Consider the following 14,273-nt stretch of genomic DNA (forward strand, 5'->3'; position numbering starts at 1 on the left):
GCAGCCCGCAGGCCGCAGGTTGAGAATCACTGGCGTATGTTTTAACTTTTAACTAATTTTTAACTTTGAGGCACCCCTAGAACGCTGCTGTCCCTAGGCATGTGCCGACTGTGCCTAATTGGAAATCTGGCCCTGTCCACGCTACTTCAAGCATTGAAAGAGGGTCTCCCTTCCCTCCCCCTTCCCTTGCCTGCTAGTTGTCTCTTTGGCATGGAGTTTATTCCATCACTGGTGCCATCACTGGTCTGTGCTCTGAGCTATTTGGCCCCATCCTGCTTTCCAGCGTGAGGCACAGAGAAGTCGGGTCTCTCTCGTAGGGCAGGAGGAAGTGTTCCCTGGAAGGGCAGGCATGGTATGGTGGGAAGAGTGCTTTCTGACCAGGCCCCACCTCTCAGCAGCCATAGGCCCTTCCTGGTTTTGCCCCATCACCCTTGGACAGCCCCACAACATTGTAGGGGCCTGACTAGTGCTCTAGGGATCAGACACCTCCCTGCCCTAAGGGTTAAATGAACCTCACCTCAGATCTGTGCTTAAATGGCACCTGGTTGAAAGGGGTTCCAGACCCAGCCAATAAACGTTCTATAATTCGAGCTGTCATTGAGGAGTGCACGTCAGCCCTGCATGGGGGGAAACCCCCTCTGATTGGCTACTTTTCCACCTGCTGGGGTGTAAGCAGCCAATCAGAGCTAATGCAGGGAATGGGCAGAGCTCTTCCTCTGCCGCCCCCTCCCCCACAGGAGCCTATTCTTCCAGGAGGGGAGTGGGGAGCAGGAAGAGCCCAGCAGCTCAGAACGGCCCTGTTCCTTCTCCCCCCCTACCTCCCTCCAGCCCCTCCTGTGAGCAATGGTGACAGGCTGGTCTGGGAGAGGGGAGTGAAGAACCCCAGGAGCTGCAGGAAGAACAGACATGAAGCTGGGAAAGGGCAAAATTGATGGGGAGCCGGGGGCAGAACAGATGAGGGAGCAGAACTGATGGGGGGAGGAGAGACAGGCAGATGCTGATGATGTCACTTTCATTTCTGTAGAAAATACTCGTTCCCCACACACACACTTTTTCAGACCACTGTAAGCACTGCCCCTGGGAAATGGTTTAGTGGAGGAACAGGAGTGCTCAAAACGAATCTGAACCGTTGGTGGAAGTTAGAAGAAATTATATTTGCATCATCATTTTCCATTTGCATGGCTGCCTCTCTGATAGTTGGTTTCAACTGAGAGCAGAGACATTGATTTCTTTTCGACCCATATGACAGCAGAAAGTCCCAGAGATCTCGCAGGGAAGCCTTTATCTAGGCCCATGAATAAGCACTGGAATCTTCCACATCTTGAATGTGCATCTCTCCTGAGGTTTTCCCATCACTAGTCCTCAGCCTGCCTTACAGCAGCATGTATATAACACTCCGTGGTGTGCAGGGACACCTGAAGGAACTGTATCCCTATCAGCAAGTGAGAACTGAAGTGAAAAAAGAGACTTGTCCAGTTTCTTGCCTCCTGTATTCCCAGAACACTCCACTCCCCCTCTTGTGGGGTGCATCACCTATGGAGAGGAATAGTCCTAGGGCTGACAAATCAACTTAATGGGAAATGTGGCACAGCACTAAAAACAGCCCAGCTCTCTTCTGTTCTGCCATCTCCCACCCCCCCCCCGCATTCTAACAGGCCTTTGTAATAGCTATGGGGAGTGGGGGGGGGCTTCAGGCCTTTTGGATAGAGGGATTGGTAATGGGATATGGAGCCTTTCACTTCTAGGCTGCTAGTTGACTAGGACAAAAGTGACTGAAAGTTGTTACCTTGTGATGACTGCTCAGTGCTCCTGTGTGAAATGAGCTAGTGGTTTCAGACCAGTTTCTGGTTTAGAAGTGACTGTCTCCAAAACAATCCTTTGTGCTAACTAAGGCAGTGGGGCCCAGTGGATAGGGTGCTGGGATAGAACTGAGGAGGTCTGGGATCTTTCTCTTTCTGCCACTGATCTGCTGTGTGATCTTTGGCAAAGTCACTTCATCCCTCCATGCCTAAGTTTTCTCTCCCATACTTTGATTCTTGTCTACTTAGATTGCAAGCTCTTTGGGGCAGGCACTGTCACTAACTATGCATCTGAACAGTGCCCAGCATCATGGAGCCCCAATTGCAGTTGTATGTGTGTGTGGGGAGGGGGGTGTCCCTAGACATGACCGTAATACAAATCATTAATTAATTGGCTCCCTTGCTGGATGGCTCAGAAGAGAGGCCAATGTTATCTTTTCTACACATTTATGCAATAGACTATTAATAACCACAAACCCTATATTTCTATAGTACTTTCTGTTAAGAAGGCCACCTTACAAATGACCGTATATCTAGAGAGACCACGCGCCACCACTGAATGTGGCAGCTGGTGAAACAGTGCACTGCAATACTGGACAATAGTTTAGGGCAGGAAGTGAAGGTGAATACCAGAATTCCCTATCCACCTGTAACTTCAGAAGGAATTTGGAGGCGCTAGAATGCAAAGTGCCATGGGCTCTTTAATGACAAGAGGTCAGGAAGACTGCAATTTTGTGCCTCATCTGACAGAATGGTAATTAAATCTCTCTCACTACCTTTGCTCCAGCTGACTTCAGCAAGCCGGTCATATCAGCAGATGTACCTAAAGATGCTTGTGGCACAACTGAGGTGATGGTGAACTGTTCTTCTCATGGTGGCTTTCCAGCACCCAGAGTCTCCGGGATCCTCAATAATATGTCTGTGGACTGGCAAACCAATTTATCTGACTCAAAAGAGAGCCTCTATAATGTCACCGCCAAATTGCAGCTCAATCTGACTGAAGACATTTTCCTCACGTGTACCATTGAGTATGATGACTTCGAAGTGTCCTCTAACTACACTCTGAGTAAGTTTCTGCCAATCATACGCAGTGTGTAATGAATTTGTGGAACTCGCTGAGGTACATAGCTCGGAAAGAAGGGTGCATTTACTCGTGTCAGAATAGTGTCCACAGTTACACAAACATAAAACTTGCAAGCCCTCTCCTTCCTGCCTCAAGGTCTATTACTGGCTGCAATAATCAGGAAGAAATTCCAGCTTCCCACACTCAGTAGTATTCCTAACGTATGTATGTAGTAATGTACCATGATTGTATACAGTGCAATGCAAAATAGAGGATCATACAATAAATGGGCCTATGCCTGGAAAGGGACAAGTGAAAACAGACAGGGAGGGTGATGAAAGACAGTACACTGAAAATGAAGTAGCGGTTACGGTCTAAACACTTCACAGTACAAAGGAGCTTGCAAGAAGACGCTTAAAGCCAGAGATTTAAAAAAAACATTTTTTATTAAAAACAACATTTAAAACATGTTTCTATGTCCAATGTTCTGACTGTATGGATCCAGGCATTTCCAAGGGAAGCTAAGGAGAGATACATCCACCCTTGTCCATGGTGAATAGTACCTTATTCATCATAGGCCTGCTGAACTCAACAGGACTTGTGAAGGTACCATTCAGCTTGAGCAAGGAGCTCAGAACCTGGCCCTTAGAGAATATTGCTATTAGCTGGAATAATGTCTAAATTCCCAGGAGGAAACAGGTATGAAGAAAAGGGCTCAACAGTATACTGCGTGGAATAGAAGAGAAGGAGAAAAAATCCCAGCAAAATAATCATAATAAAACAATAGCTTGAGGTAATGACTGATTCTTTGAAGGCAGGGAGGGGAAAAAACAGTGACAACAACAAAAAACACCTTTTGATTTTTAAAGCGGGTGGCCACTTTCACTTCAGTTTGTTGGGAACAGTCCTTAAAGCAACAAATGCTTGGGAGTCCCAGCTCCAGGCTAGCGGGGCTCACAGGTGAAGCTGGCAAGATTATGGGGACAATAAAGCCAATGTCCAGGAAGTTGTATGCTGCTTAATTTAGCCCAATCTTAGAATCATAGCTATTAGTGAGGGTAAAGCCCTATGAGATGAAGCATACATTTAGGCCATCTTCCTGCCAATGCAGGAGAGTTCCTTACTGTAGAAGTGGTAGTACATGTCTAGTCTTTTAAATGTTCTAAGTGACAGGACTTCCACCATCTGATGAGAATGGCAAGAACATCTGAATCTACTGAAATAAAATTCCAGGCCCTTACTCTCTTTGCCCCCTACTCAGAGAATGATAGATCAAACATGCCTTTTGCATTCAGAGGTCTCCTTTATGTATAAACTTGGAGGTATACATACTGCCCTGGCGTAGGTGTAAATGTGCCTGAAACAAGAGAACCTGAGTAGTGCCTCTATGACTGGAAGTTTTTCTAAATGCAGACTCATAATTACCCACCCAACCTCCACTGTTCCTTAAAGGGAAAGAGCTTTGTTACTTCCCCACATAAACACCCACGGGGAACAGAGGCTCCTCAGGACAGGAAGTGCCTGCTCTGTTAATCAGATAGATTATGATACTTAGTTGCTACTGTGTATTACCTCTGAGTGCACCTTTTTATGTCAAATTTGCCTATCTGCTTTTAGATGTTCACAGCCTTGCAGAACTCATGTAAAACACAGTTCATCCATGCCCAGTTCTGGAAGAAAATCCAGCACTTCAAACTACACAGATGTCAGACAAATCTTAAACCCAGAAAAATACTCTTGGGGAATGGGAGGCTTCCTCACAGCTTGAGTTGCAGCTTTGTCACTTTTGTGAACCAGGGAGCATACCCTGCCTGTAACTCCATATAGTTCAGAAACTATAAGGAGTGGCTGGATAATATATTGCAAATAAGCATGTTACTGGCAAAAATGGCATTACTTGGCATTAGAATTTGGACAAAACAGGATTCTCACACCCACTCTTGTGTGAAAATGGCACTATGGTGAAGAGCCCTTCAGTTATATTTATCAATCCTTTCTTCTCAGAAAAACTAAAGGAATGTCCTTCTTCTCCAACACCTCCGCCCCAGGGGGTCATTATTGCCTCGAGTTTGGTTCTCATCTGCATCTTCCTTGTGGCCATTGCCTTGCTTTTAAAATATTTCCGGTGTCATGGTAAGTACAGTTCCTTTAATGAGAGTCACATTCATGGGCTGCTTTTTGATGACTCATAGGAAAGTTGGTAAAATGTACTATTTGGAAACTCTTCTGTTGATAGATTGTAGAGGGAAGTGCAGAACATCCAATGCTCTAGTTGTATTAATTGTAACAGCCAACGTCACAAAGTATAGATTCATATCAGGGCTTTCCTAAAGGTTGGCAGCTATGTGGGTCCAGGGTTTTGGTTTGGTCCACTATAGGCAGGGAGCAACTGAGCCATTTGGGTCGGGATCAGAAATTCTGCAAAGTTGAATGATGTTTAGATCTGGGCCAGTTTGGTTCAGACCCGTGTTTATGTCCTGAAGTGTATAAAGGAGCCCTTTGCCAGGGCTGTCACTGCTGTATAATCATCAAAATACAGTGGAGTTTTTACCATTTAAAAAGACTTTGCCACCTCCCAAAATGAGGCTTATCCTCAAGCGCCCCCCCACCCCCCCGCAAGCTCCTATTTGCACCATCCCCTTGCTTTCCCCAGAATAACTTGGGGCCAGACTTACACAGCTATTCGGGCACCTAAAGATGCAGAGAGGCACCTATTGGGATTTACAAAAGCAGAGTAGGCATCTAACTCCCACTGAAAGTCAATAGGAGTTAAGCACCTAACTCTCTTGGGCACTTTTGAAAATACACCTAGAAGCCTCTCTTCATCTCTAGGTATCTAAATACCTTTGTAAATCAGGCCCAAGAAAAATACATGAGCCTTACAGTGTGTCCTAAGGGTCACACAATCTAGGGTTTGGTCACAAGGGAAGTGAGCTTCAGAGTCCAGAATCACCCCCGCCCCAAACATGCGCTGTCAGTAGCCACCCTCCTATTTAAAGCAAGCGCTGTTGGCCTGCATGTTTGAGCTGATCATAGTTGCAGTGCTGTCCCTGAGCGGGAGAGGTTATTTCTAGCATAGTTGGGACCCAAACCCCTGAAGGGCATTTGTAACTTTATTTTGCTTGGGAGCGCCACTGCTTCTGCAACTAATTTCAAATGTGCTGTCTACAAGGAGGAGTTGGGGGTTTGTTTTCTATCCACCTGCCCTGCAAAATCAGCCTAGGCTCTGAGAGTCAAGCAAGGCTATTTCCTCCTGGTGCACCACGAGAGGCAGATTAAGGTTTCCTGGGGCCTTGGGCCAGAGCAAGTGAGGGGGTCCCTTCCCACCCCTTCTGCCTGTGGCCTTGCCCCTTCCGGCTGTGACCCCACCCACAGCCCCACCCCTTTCTGCCCCTTTCCCAGAGGTGGGGTCCAGGGGCCCACCCCTGTTCCCACCCAGGGTACTCCCATTCTGTCCCCTCATTGCAGTCCTGCAACCTCTTTTTCTCCTTTCTCTCCCACCCCCTACAGCCCCAAGACTGGAGAAGCTCTGTCCCCGTGCCACAGCCCTGGGGCACAGCAGAAAGTGAGAGCTCTTCCAGTCCCAGGGCCGCTGGGGGGGGAGGGCTTGGGACAGGGTCGGGGGCTGCTGGGGGGGGGGGGGGGGGAGGGGGCTTCCCCATCCTGTGGTTTCAGTGGCAGAATTTTTCCGGTGGCGCCCCAGTTGGTGAGGTCCGCTGGGCACAGGCCCCATGGGCCCAGTGGCTAATCCACCACTGTGCACCATCTTGTGAGAGAGGTTCTGCGAGGCAAATCATGCTCTCAGCTCTACAGCCCCCATTATCTTCAATTTATGACCTCAGTGGCACCTGCTCAGCTCCCTAGTGCTTAATGGGGTGCACAGCTGTTTGGAATGTAGTAAACAATCCTGTTGATGCACCCAAAGGAATAGAGTCCAGCTCACACTCTTAGCTGTGTTGGCTCTGTCATTCTAATAAGGGTAAAAACTTAGCTTTGAGCCTGAGGTCAGTAGACATGTCTCTGAATCCCCCCAGGAAGCAGATCTGCTGAATAAGACGGTGCTATTTTACAGTCACTTTTCAGAGTAGAACTTCACTTTCAGACACCAAAGTTGGAGTCTCAAACCAGCTTTCAAGTGTTTAAGGTTGAGTTACACCTCAGTGAGAAGGGAGATGTGAAGGGCTTCAGGCCAGGGCTCCTACAGGGAAATTGCTGCTTCCCCCTGCAGCTGGCCCTCAGAGCTCAGCAAATGCTTCAGAAGTGCAATGTTATGGTGGAAACTTGGATTGGGAGCTGGTCCAGCCTTAAAGTCCAGTTTCTTAGCTTAAAAGCTTTGCTTCAAGGAGCTGAAGGGCTAGGGTGGAAACAAGAAGCAAAAAGGAGGAGCGTGGAGGGTTGGGCTGGAGTGGGTGGTTGAGGATTTTAGTTGTGTGTTTGTGGTGGTGTTCGCAATTTGCTAGACACTCTCCAGACATTTGAGAAGGGACCTCCCTGCCCTGAGGAGCTCACGATCCTAGGCCTGCCTGGGCAACCTTTGCACCTAGCTATATGTTAACACTGCATGATCTCTAACTCTGTTCTGGAAAATGAGCTTCAGAAAAAAAGAATGTGGGGAAAGATAGTAAAACATTTTTCCTCCGTTTCTTTAATCCACTTAACAGAATGGGCCAAATTCAGAGGTCACTTAAATGGCAGCATCAGATTTATGCTGAGACGTTGGTGTGAGCCTGATTTAGTGTAACATGCCAAGGGGACACTGATTGGACTATAGGAGGAAAACCAACTAATAGGGTGTAAAACTATGGGGAACCTTGCTCCTGCTACACCCTTAAAAGAAACTGTGTAACTAAGACCCCACCTTTCTGCCTGTTTGGTGTGTAACTTAGGCTCATTTATTGACCTGTAACTTACAATAAATGGTGTATGTACTCTGAATTTTCTCAGTATATGTAGGGTTATTTTTTGCACGTCCTGAAGTCCTAGTTCTGCACCAATGGGATTTGATGTTTATCCAGAGGTGAAAGTAAGCCGATCTGGCGTACTGGCAAGAGCCGGTATGCCATGCCGGACTGGACCGGCTTCCCCGGTGGTGATTTAAAGGGCCCAGGGCTCCAGCCGCTCTTGGGAGCACTGGGCCCTTTAAATCCCCACCCATGCCTGGCTGCCAGAGCCCAAGTGGTGGCAGGGCTCCAGCGGCGCTTTAAAGGGCCCGGGGCTCCCCGCAGTGGCAGGAGCACTGGGCCCTTTAAATCCCTGCCCAAGCCCGGCTGCTGGAGCCCCAGCAACAGCAGGGCTCCAGCGGCGCTTTAAAGGGCCCGGAACTCCACGGCGGCTAGAGCCCCGGGCCCCTTAATTCGCCCCAGGGCTCCCAGCTTCATCTGCAGCTAGTAGCTCTGGGGTGATTTAAAGGCCTTGGGGCTCCCAGCCACAGCTGGAGCCCCAGGGCCTTTAAATCTTGACAAGCCCCACCTCTTCCGGTTGAGGCCCCGCCCCGCTCAGGACTCCGGCGTACCGGTAAGTCCTTTAAGTTACTTTCACCCCTGTGTTTATCTGTGACATCACCTAAAAGGCCCAAACCAGCCAATGAGAATATGATTATAGACAATCACTCTAACATGCTGAAGGGAACAATCCTGCCAAGTGAGTGATGGCACTAGAGGTAAGAGCTCTTCTCCATCTGATTTCCTTGATTATACTCTGATATTCCACCCCCACCCGTAACCATATTTGAAGGGATCAAAATGTGGCTGAAGGAAGCATTTGGATCCAGTACTGTTGAATGAACTGGAATTCTGAGCACTTAAGAGAGATTGTCTTCTTTCCTTAGGCTGCGAACAACTGCAGTGCTCTCACTACCCTGTCCCTCAAGATCCAGCAGTGGGAACTGAAATGAAAGACGGTGTAAGAGGTGTCATTGACCTCTCTGAAGTAACATCAGAAGCAGCATCTTTCTGATTAGACCATATCTGCAGGTAACTTTCTCCCCTATTTGTTGATGGCAAAATAGATGCTCATATGCTATGCGCTGGTAACGTTAGCACACAAAGTGTTCTGTTGTTTTCTGGGGTCAAGGCTGTAGGGCTTTGTGGCCACTCACACTTGGATAGCTGGCATGGTCTTCTGGAGTGAGGGTGTCTCCCAGCCGGATAACAGGGATGTTTTTGTTTTGGTTTACATTTAAAGTGAATGTAGTAATGGTGAAAGATGCCAGTTTAGTCTTCAGTTTCTCCAGGGCTCTAGATCCTTCTTGCAATATAATGAGTACTGCATTAGTGTAAGTTCCCCTCCTGCCACCCCTCCAATTTGCTCCACCTCCAGAGCTCACACCAGCAGGGCCAAAAGAAGAGCTCTTTGATAAATCCAGCTCTTGGTTCCTCTCTGGAGACCGGAGACCAAGAGGCTGGTTATTGCCTTAGAGATGGTTTTGTTCATTTCACAAACAGGCCAACAAATAGCTCTCTTGGGCAATGTCTTTCAGTCACTACTAAACGAAATCCGATTTGACCTGTTCGCCAGCAATCAACCTCTCACCAGTCCCATGTGCTACCCTGGCCCCCTGGAAACTATTTCTGGTGAACTGCACATAGACCATGTGCTTCTCCTGCTATGTATAATGGCCACAAGGCTGATGAGGGAAGGGCTGAAGGAGCAGTGGCCAGAGGTGTTGAGGGAGGGCACAACTGTGAGTGAATAACTCCATTTTTCATAATCGGCTCCTAAGGTCCATCTGCGCAGCTGCCAGCAGCGAGCTTCTCAGCCCAGGTCGACAGACTCAGGCTCATGGGGCACACCCACCCACACTAGAACTAGCTGTGCAGACGGCCCACCCTCCCCCCCAGACTTCAGACCCCGAGCTGCAACATCTATCTGGCTATTTTTAGCATGGTAGCGTAAACCTTGCAAGCCTGAGTCTGTTGACCTGGGCTGGGAGGTTCCCCACAGCGGACTGTGTCGACATACCTTAAATGCTCGTCCATCTTTGAGGCACTTATAGAATCATAGATTAGCGTTGGAAGAGACCTCAGGAGGTCATCTAGTCCAACCCCCTGCTCAAAGCAGGGCCAATCCCCAACTAAATCATCCCGGCCAGGGCTTCCCTCCAAATCCTCCTCTTCAGCAGCTTGAGGAGAGTTTTCTCCCTCTCAGGATTTCCAATGTGAGCAGTGAGGTGAGCGGCAGGGTGTGAGGTATCAAATAGCTTCATTGGGAGCCCCAGGAGTAGATGGCTTGAAAGTGCTGTTTATTTTTGATAGATCAAGTGAAAGATGCTGGGGCGGTTTCTGGGGAAGGGTCAGCATGGAAACGGGGATGTTAGAAAATGGAAGCACAAGTGGGTCACTACCCTGTAATTACAGAGTGAGGGAAAACTCTGGTTACACTTCTACAATGACTTTGGGCCCTGGGGAGCCCCTCGCCTTACTCCTGATACCTGACTTGATTTACGGCTGACTCTTCCTCTGGAGGACCCAGGCTGATAAACAGGAATCAAAGCAGACGAAAAGAGAAATGCTATTGAGTAAAGCTCAGAATTAAAGATCTTTGAGACGCTGCTTCCAAATGCCTGGGAGTTAGGGATGGAATTGGAACTGCTCAATTGTTTCTTAAACCCTGTTCTTCTAACAAAGGTTTTTCTTTAGGTCGGGGGAAGGAACGGGGGGAGAGTGGATCTGTGTAATAAGAGCTATTAATAAATTATTATTATTATTTTGGAGGGAATGATCTGGGTTCTCTCTCTGCTGTCCCAGTGGCCAGTGTGTGCAGCATAGTGACAGTTGCGAAGTCCTAAGGGTCACGTTTGTTTGTTTTTCTGAGAATGGACGGACTCACAACTTGACATGCTGTGAGAATGAAGGAAGGGGAAATCATCATAGTTAGTTTCTCTCATGTCCAAACCCAGCCACCCACTCTCACTGTCCTATGGGGAAGGCCCCATCTGGAACAGATACTAAATCTTGGTTAGCAAGTAGTCCGAGGGGGTTTATCAGCATAGATTCTATAGTAGGAGTTTCCCTACTGAATAGATTCATTCCACTGCATTCCTCTTTCTCTAAATCCTCCTGGCTTTTCTGTAAATGCTTGGTTGTTCCTAGTCCTGATGCCTGAAATAGTGGGCAGACCCAGCAATCAGGTGTCAGAACTGCTGAGATCTGTTGCTGATCGTGGGACATTCTCTTACACTAAAATGCAGAGTTTATCTAAGTAGTAGCAACCACAGCCCGTTGTAAGTCAGATAGTCTGGTTTGCTGTTGATTCATCCTTACTGCACAAAGTAAACCCTCTCCCCAGAGAACCTGCAGGCTTTCACAAGGACCAAATTCCAACCCAAAGTGTGGTGCCCTAATGGTGCGTGGCTTGCAGTGCCTGCTCTCACCCAGGCAAAGCACCCCCTCTGCTACTGCTTGTTAGATTAGATGCCATCATGAGGTCTGCAGATGGCTTCTGTTGTCTCTGACAGTCATTTTCATGGATGTTTTAGGAGTAAAAAAATCTAACCTTTGTGTCCCCTCAGATCTCGTATCCCGTATGCCCTGCACTGCAGTCCCCATTGTCCTCCGTGGCCAAGGCTTATTCCATAGACTGTTTGGCTCTTCCAGAAGAGGATGACGGAGCAGGCAGGAAATCTGCTCAAGTGGACTGGGAAGATGGTGTTTTGTGAATAACCACCACCACCACAGAAGCTTTAGGACTGTAACGCACCAGAGCCCTGTGTCTGCAATGCCACCCCAAAGGAAACTCCATTTTCCTGATGAGCAGCAAGAAGAAATGTTGCTCCAATACACCACCTGCCTCCTCAGAGTTTGGGATGTTTGGCTTTGACATTGCCTCTAAGGCAAGAGTGGCCTGTGGTGCTTTACCAGGTAGCCCATCTTTAGTAAGGAGAGGCTGGCCCTTGGGAGATGACAGGTCCCAATGTGCAATCTTGATCCAAGCACAGGCTGCACCTCTTTGTTAGAGCTGAGGACAGCTGTAGTCTGTTCCATTCTATACATGGTCCTTGGGCTTGGGCATGATGCCAGTACAGTTCTTGGAGTAGAGTTTGGATTAAGAATGTATTTGAGGACCTGACAATCACAGATGTCTCCTGTCTTGAGTCCCTTCTCCAGTAAGGACGCAAAGTTCAGCCACTCCTTAAGGAAGAACTGAACAGAGACGGGGAAATACGTCTTATGCTTATTTCAGCAGCCATAACATTTAGTGTAGTCTGGAGCGACCTTAATATACTGACACCCTGGCCATTTGCTAACTAATGTGCGTACAGCTATCTGCCTCGTTTGCAGCACTAATGCTAGTACTCATGACCTGTTTGTCCCAAAAACCCCTCCAGCCAGAGAATCAAAGATACAGCTCTGCTAGTTCACCCCAAAGAGGAAGATGATATGCCAAAGCTCATCTATCTGCACATTCCAGCCAACTGACAGCATGCAGACACACCCAACTGGTACTTTTTATATGTATTTCCCCTCGTCAACACTCATATGCGGTCAGATTGCTCAGCAGCTATCTTACGTGCATGTAACATGAAGAAATAGAAAATTCATCCAAAAACACAGGTCTGCTCCCCTTAACAGCATGTGGGGATGTGTGACTACAACACCCTTGTTACTATTGCTTCTCCACAAGGCTTGGGGTGGGCTGAGTCTTTAGTTTCTTGCAGGAAATTTAGCGGTATGGGACTACCCTGGCCTGGGATGCTGCTGATCAGTCTGTGGCTGCTGTTCTCAGTCTGTTCCCTATATCCATTCAGAAGCTGAAGCAGGGAAGAGCCCGGCTTGGCCTCTAGCATTGGATAGGACCTATCCAGATCTGGCCTGAATGGTTTTATTGCCTACTGTGTAGGAAAGAGTGATTTCTCATTTTGAGGGGAAAACCAAAACCCAATAGGCTGCTTGCACAATGGGATTTACTAACATAACTCCGCCCCTGCTTGCTTATCATATTCTACTCTATCCCTTCTGCTTTGTCTTTAAAGCTAACTGGTTATAGGCTCTGTGAGTTACAGCCTGTTGTTCGGGGAGTGGAACCAGTAACCGCACGGCAGCCGTGCAGAATGGATACTAACTGTGGAGACTGGTTGTGCATCGCAGCATTCTCATTGGGCACTTTTTTGATGTTGCTGCAACCATGCTCTGACCCCCACCAGTGAACACACAGCTGGGAAGCAGCACTGGGACACCCCAATCCTACACTCCTCTTTCTAGTAAATAGGTGTGTAAGAGAAATTACTGCAGGGAAACCAAGCTAATAAAGGCAGCTTAGGGAGGCTCACGCTTTGGGTGAGAAGCCAGTGTAAGTTAGGATGGTGATGGGAATAGTGTGTCACATTTTTCTTTTCTTCCCATTCCTACTACCCAACAACTAGTCTGTACTCTTGCTACTGACAGCTTTAACTACTACATTCTTCTACTGGTCCACTATCCGCTATGCCACGCTGTACTTACTTGCCCACTCTCAGCTTTGTGTCTCCTTTCATACTGCTCTGTAACTTCCCCCTCTCCTCTGAAGCCTCCTAGAAATGCGTCTCTACCGCAATGCTTTCCTGTTTAAAATAAAAACAAAACCAAAAAGTGCCATACTTACTTCCAACCATCTTCCTCCAGCTGTTCTATATTTAATATGCACTCCTGACTGAAGCCTGTAAGCTCTCTGGGGCAGGGTTTTTCTGTTGAGCATATGCTTTTGTAAATCGCCAGATACCCTTATGACATTGTAAATAATTCCTTCTAGCTGAGCTAAGGGATTTCACACTGACAAAAATGCAGGAAATTTAGGGTTTGATTTTTTTCCCCCCTATAAAACATGTTTTATGTTTTCTACTGTCTCACGGTGTTTTCAGTGAAATGCACATGGTTTCCATGAGACCTTTCAGCTTATTTAACACCTGAACCAATGTAACAGGTGAACTGCTTTCAGTTTAACATCTTCATTTTGGCTAAGATATTCTTTGGGGTTTTTTCCCCCCTTAATTGTATTAAAGGGTAAACTCTGCATTTGGTTTCCTTTTCTTAATAATAAATAATAACAACAATAATAAACATATCTGCTCTATGTGCTGAGAAACTACAGGAGCTCATTAGCTTCTACACTGGCTAAAAGCTATATAGTCACAGAGTAAGCACCAGGGTCTAGATCAGAGGTGGGCAAACTACAGATGGCCCACGAGATCCTCCTTAGCTCCTGCCCAGGGAGGCGAGCCCCCGCTGTTTCCCTTCCCCCGCAGCCTCAGCTTGCTCCGCCCCGGGCCCAATGCTCTGGGCAGTGGGGCTGCGAGCTCCTGCGGCAGCGCAGCTGCAGAGCCTGGCCTAACCTGGTGCTCTGAGCTGCGCAGTGGTGTGGCTGGCCCCAGCCGGGCAGCACGGCTGCCTGTCCTGGCGCTCTGGGCAGCGTGGTTGTAGTGCCGCCAGCCACCGGTG

At 47.9% G+C, this 14,273-nt stretch overlaps 1 protein-coding gene across 2 annotated transcripts in view; it reads left to right on the plus strand.

The window, feature by feature from the left end:
• The window catches only part of CD80 (CD80 molecule), a 31,121-nt gene extending 17,273 nt beyond the window's left edge, over positions 1 to 13,848 (plus strand). Inside the window, exons 4-7 of one of the 2 annotated variants that reach the window (XM_054046688.1) lie at positions 2,587 to 2,865; positions 4,867 to 4,995; positions 8,690 to 8,834; positions 11,372 to 13,848. In XM_054046688.1, coding sequence (XP_053902663.1) covers positions 2,587 to 2,865; positions 4,867 to 4,995; positions 8,690 to 8,817 — 536 coding nt within the window. In that variant the 3' untranslated portion in view covers positions 8,818 to 8,834; positions 11,372 to 13,848. Of the gene's footprint in view, positions 1 to 2,586; positions 2,866 to 4,866; positions 4,996 to 8,689 lie in introns of both variants that reach the window. The other variant, XM_054046682.1, reaches the window with a different exon arrangement.
• The last annotated feature ends 425 nt before the right edge of the window (positions 13,849 to 14,273 follow it).

The sequence above is a fragment of the Malaclemys terrapin genome, chromosome 1, assembly GCF_027887155.1.
Source record: "Malaclemys terrapin pileata isolate rMalTer1 chromosome 1, rMalTer1.hap1, whole genome shotgun sequence".
Lineage (NCBI taxonomy): Eukaryota > Metazoa > Chordata > Testudines > Emydidae > Malaclemys > Malaclemys terrapin.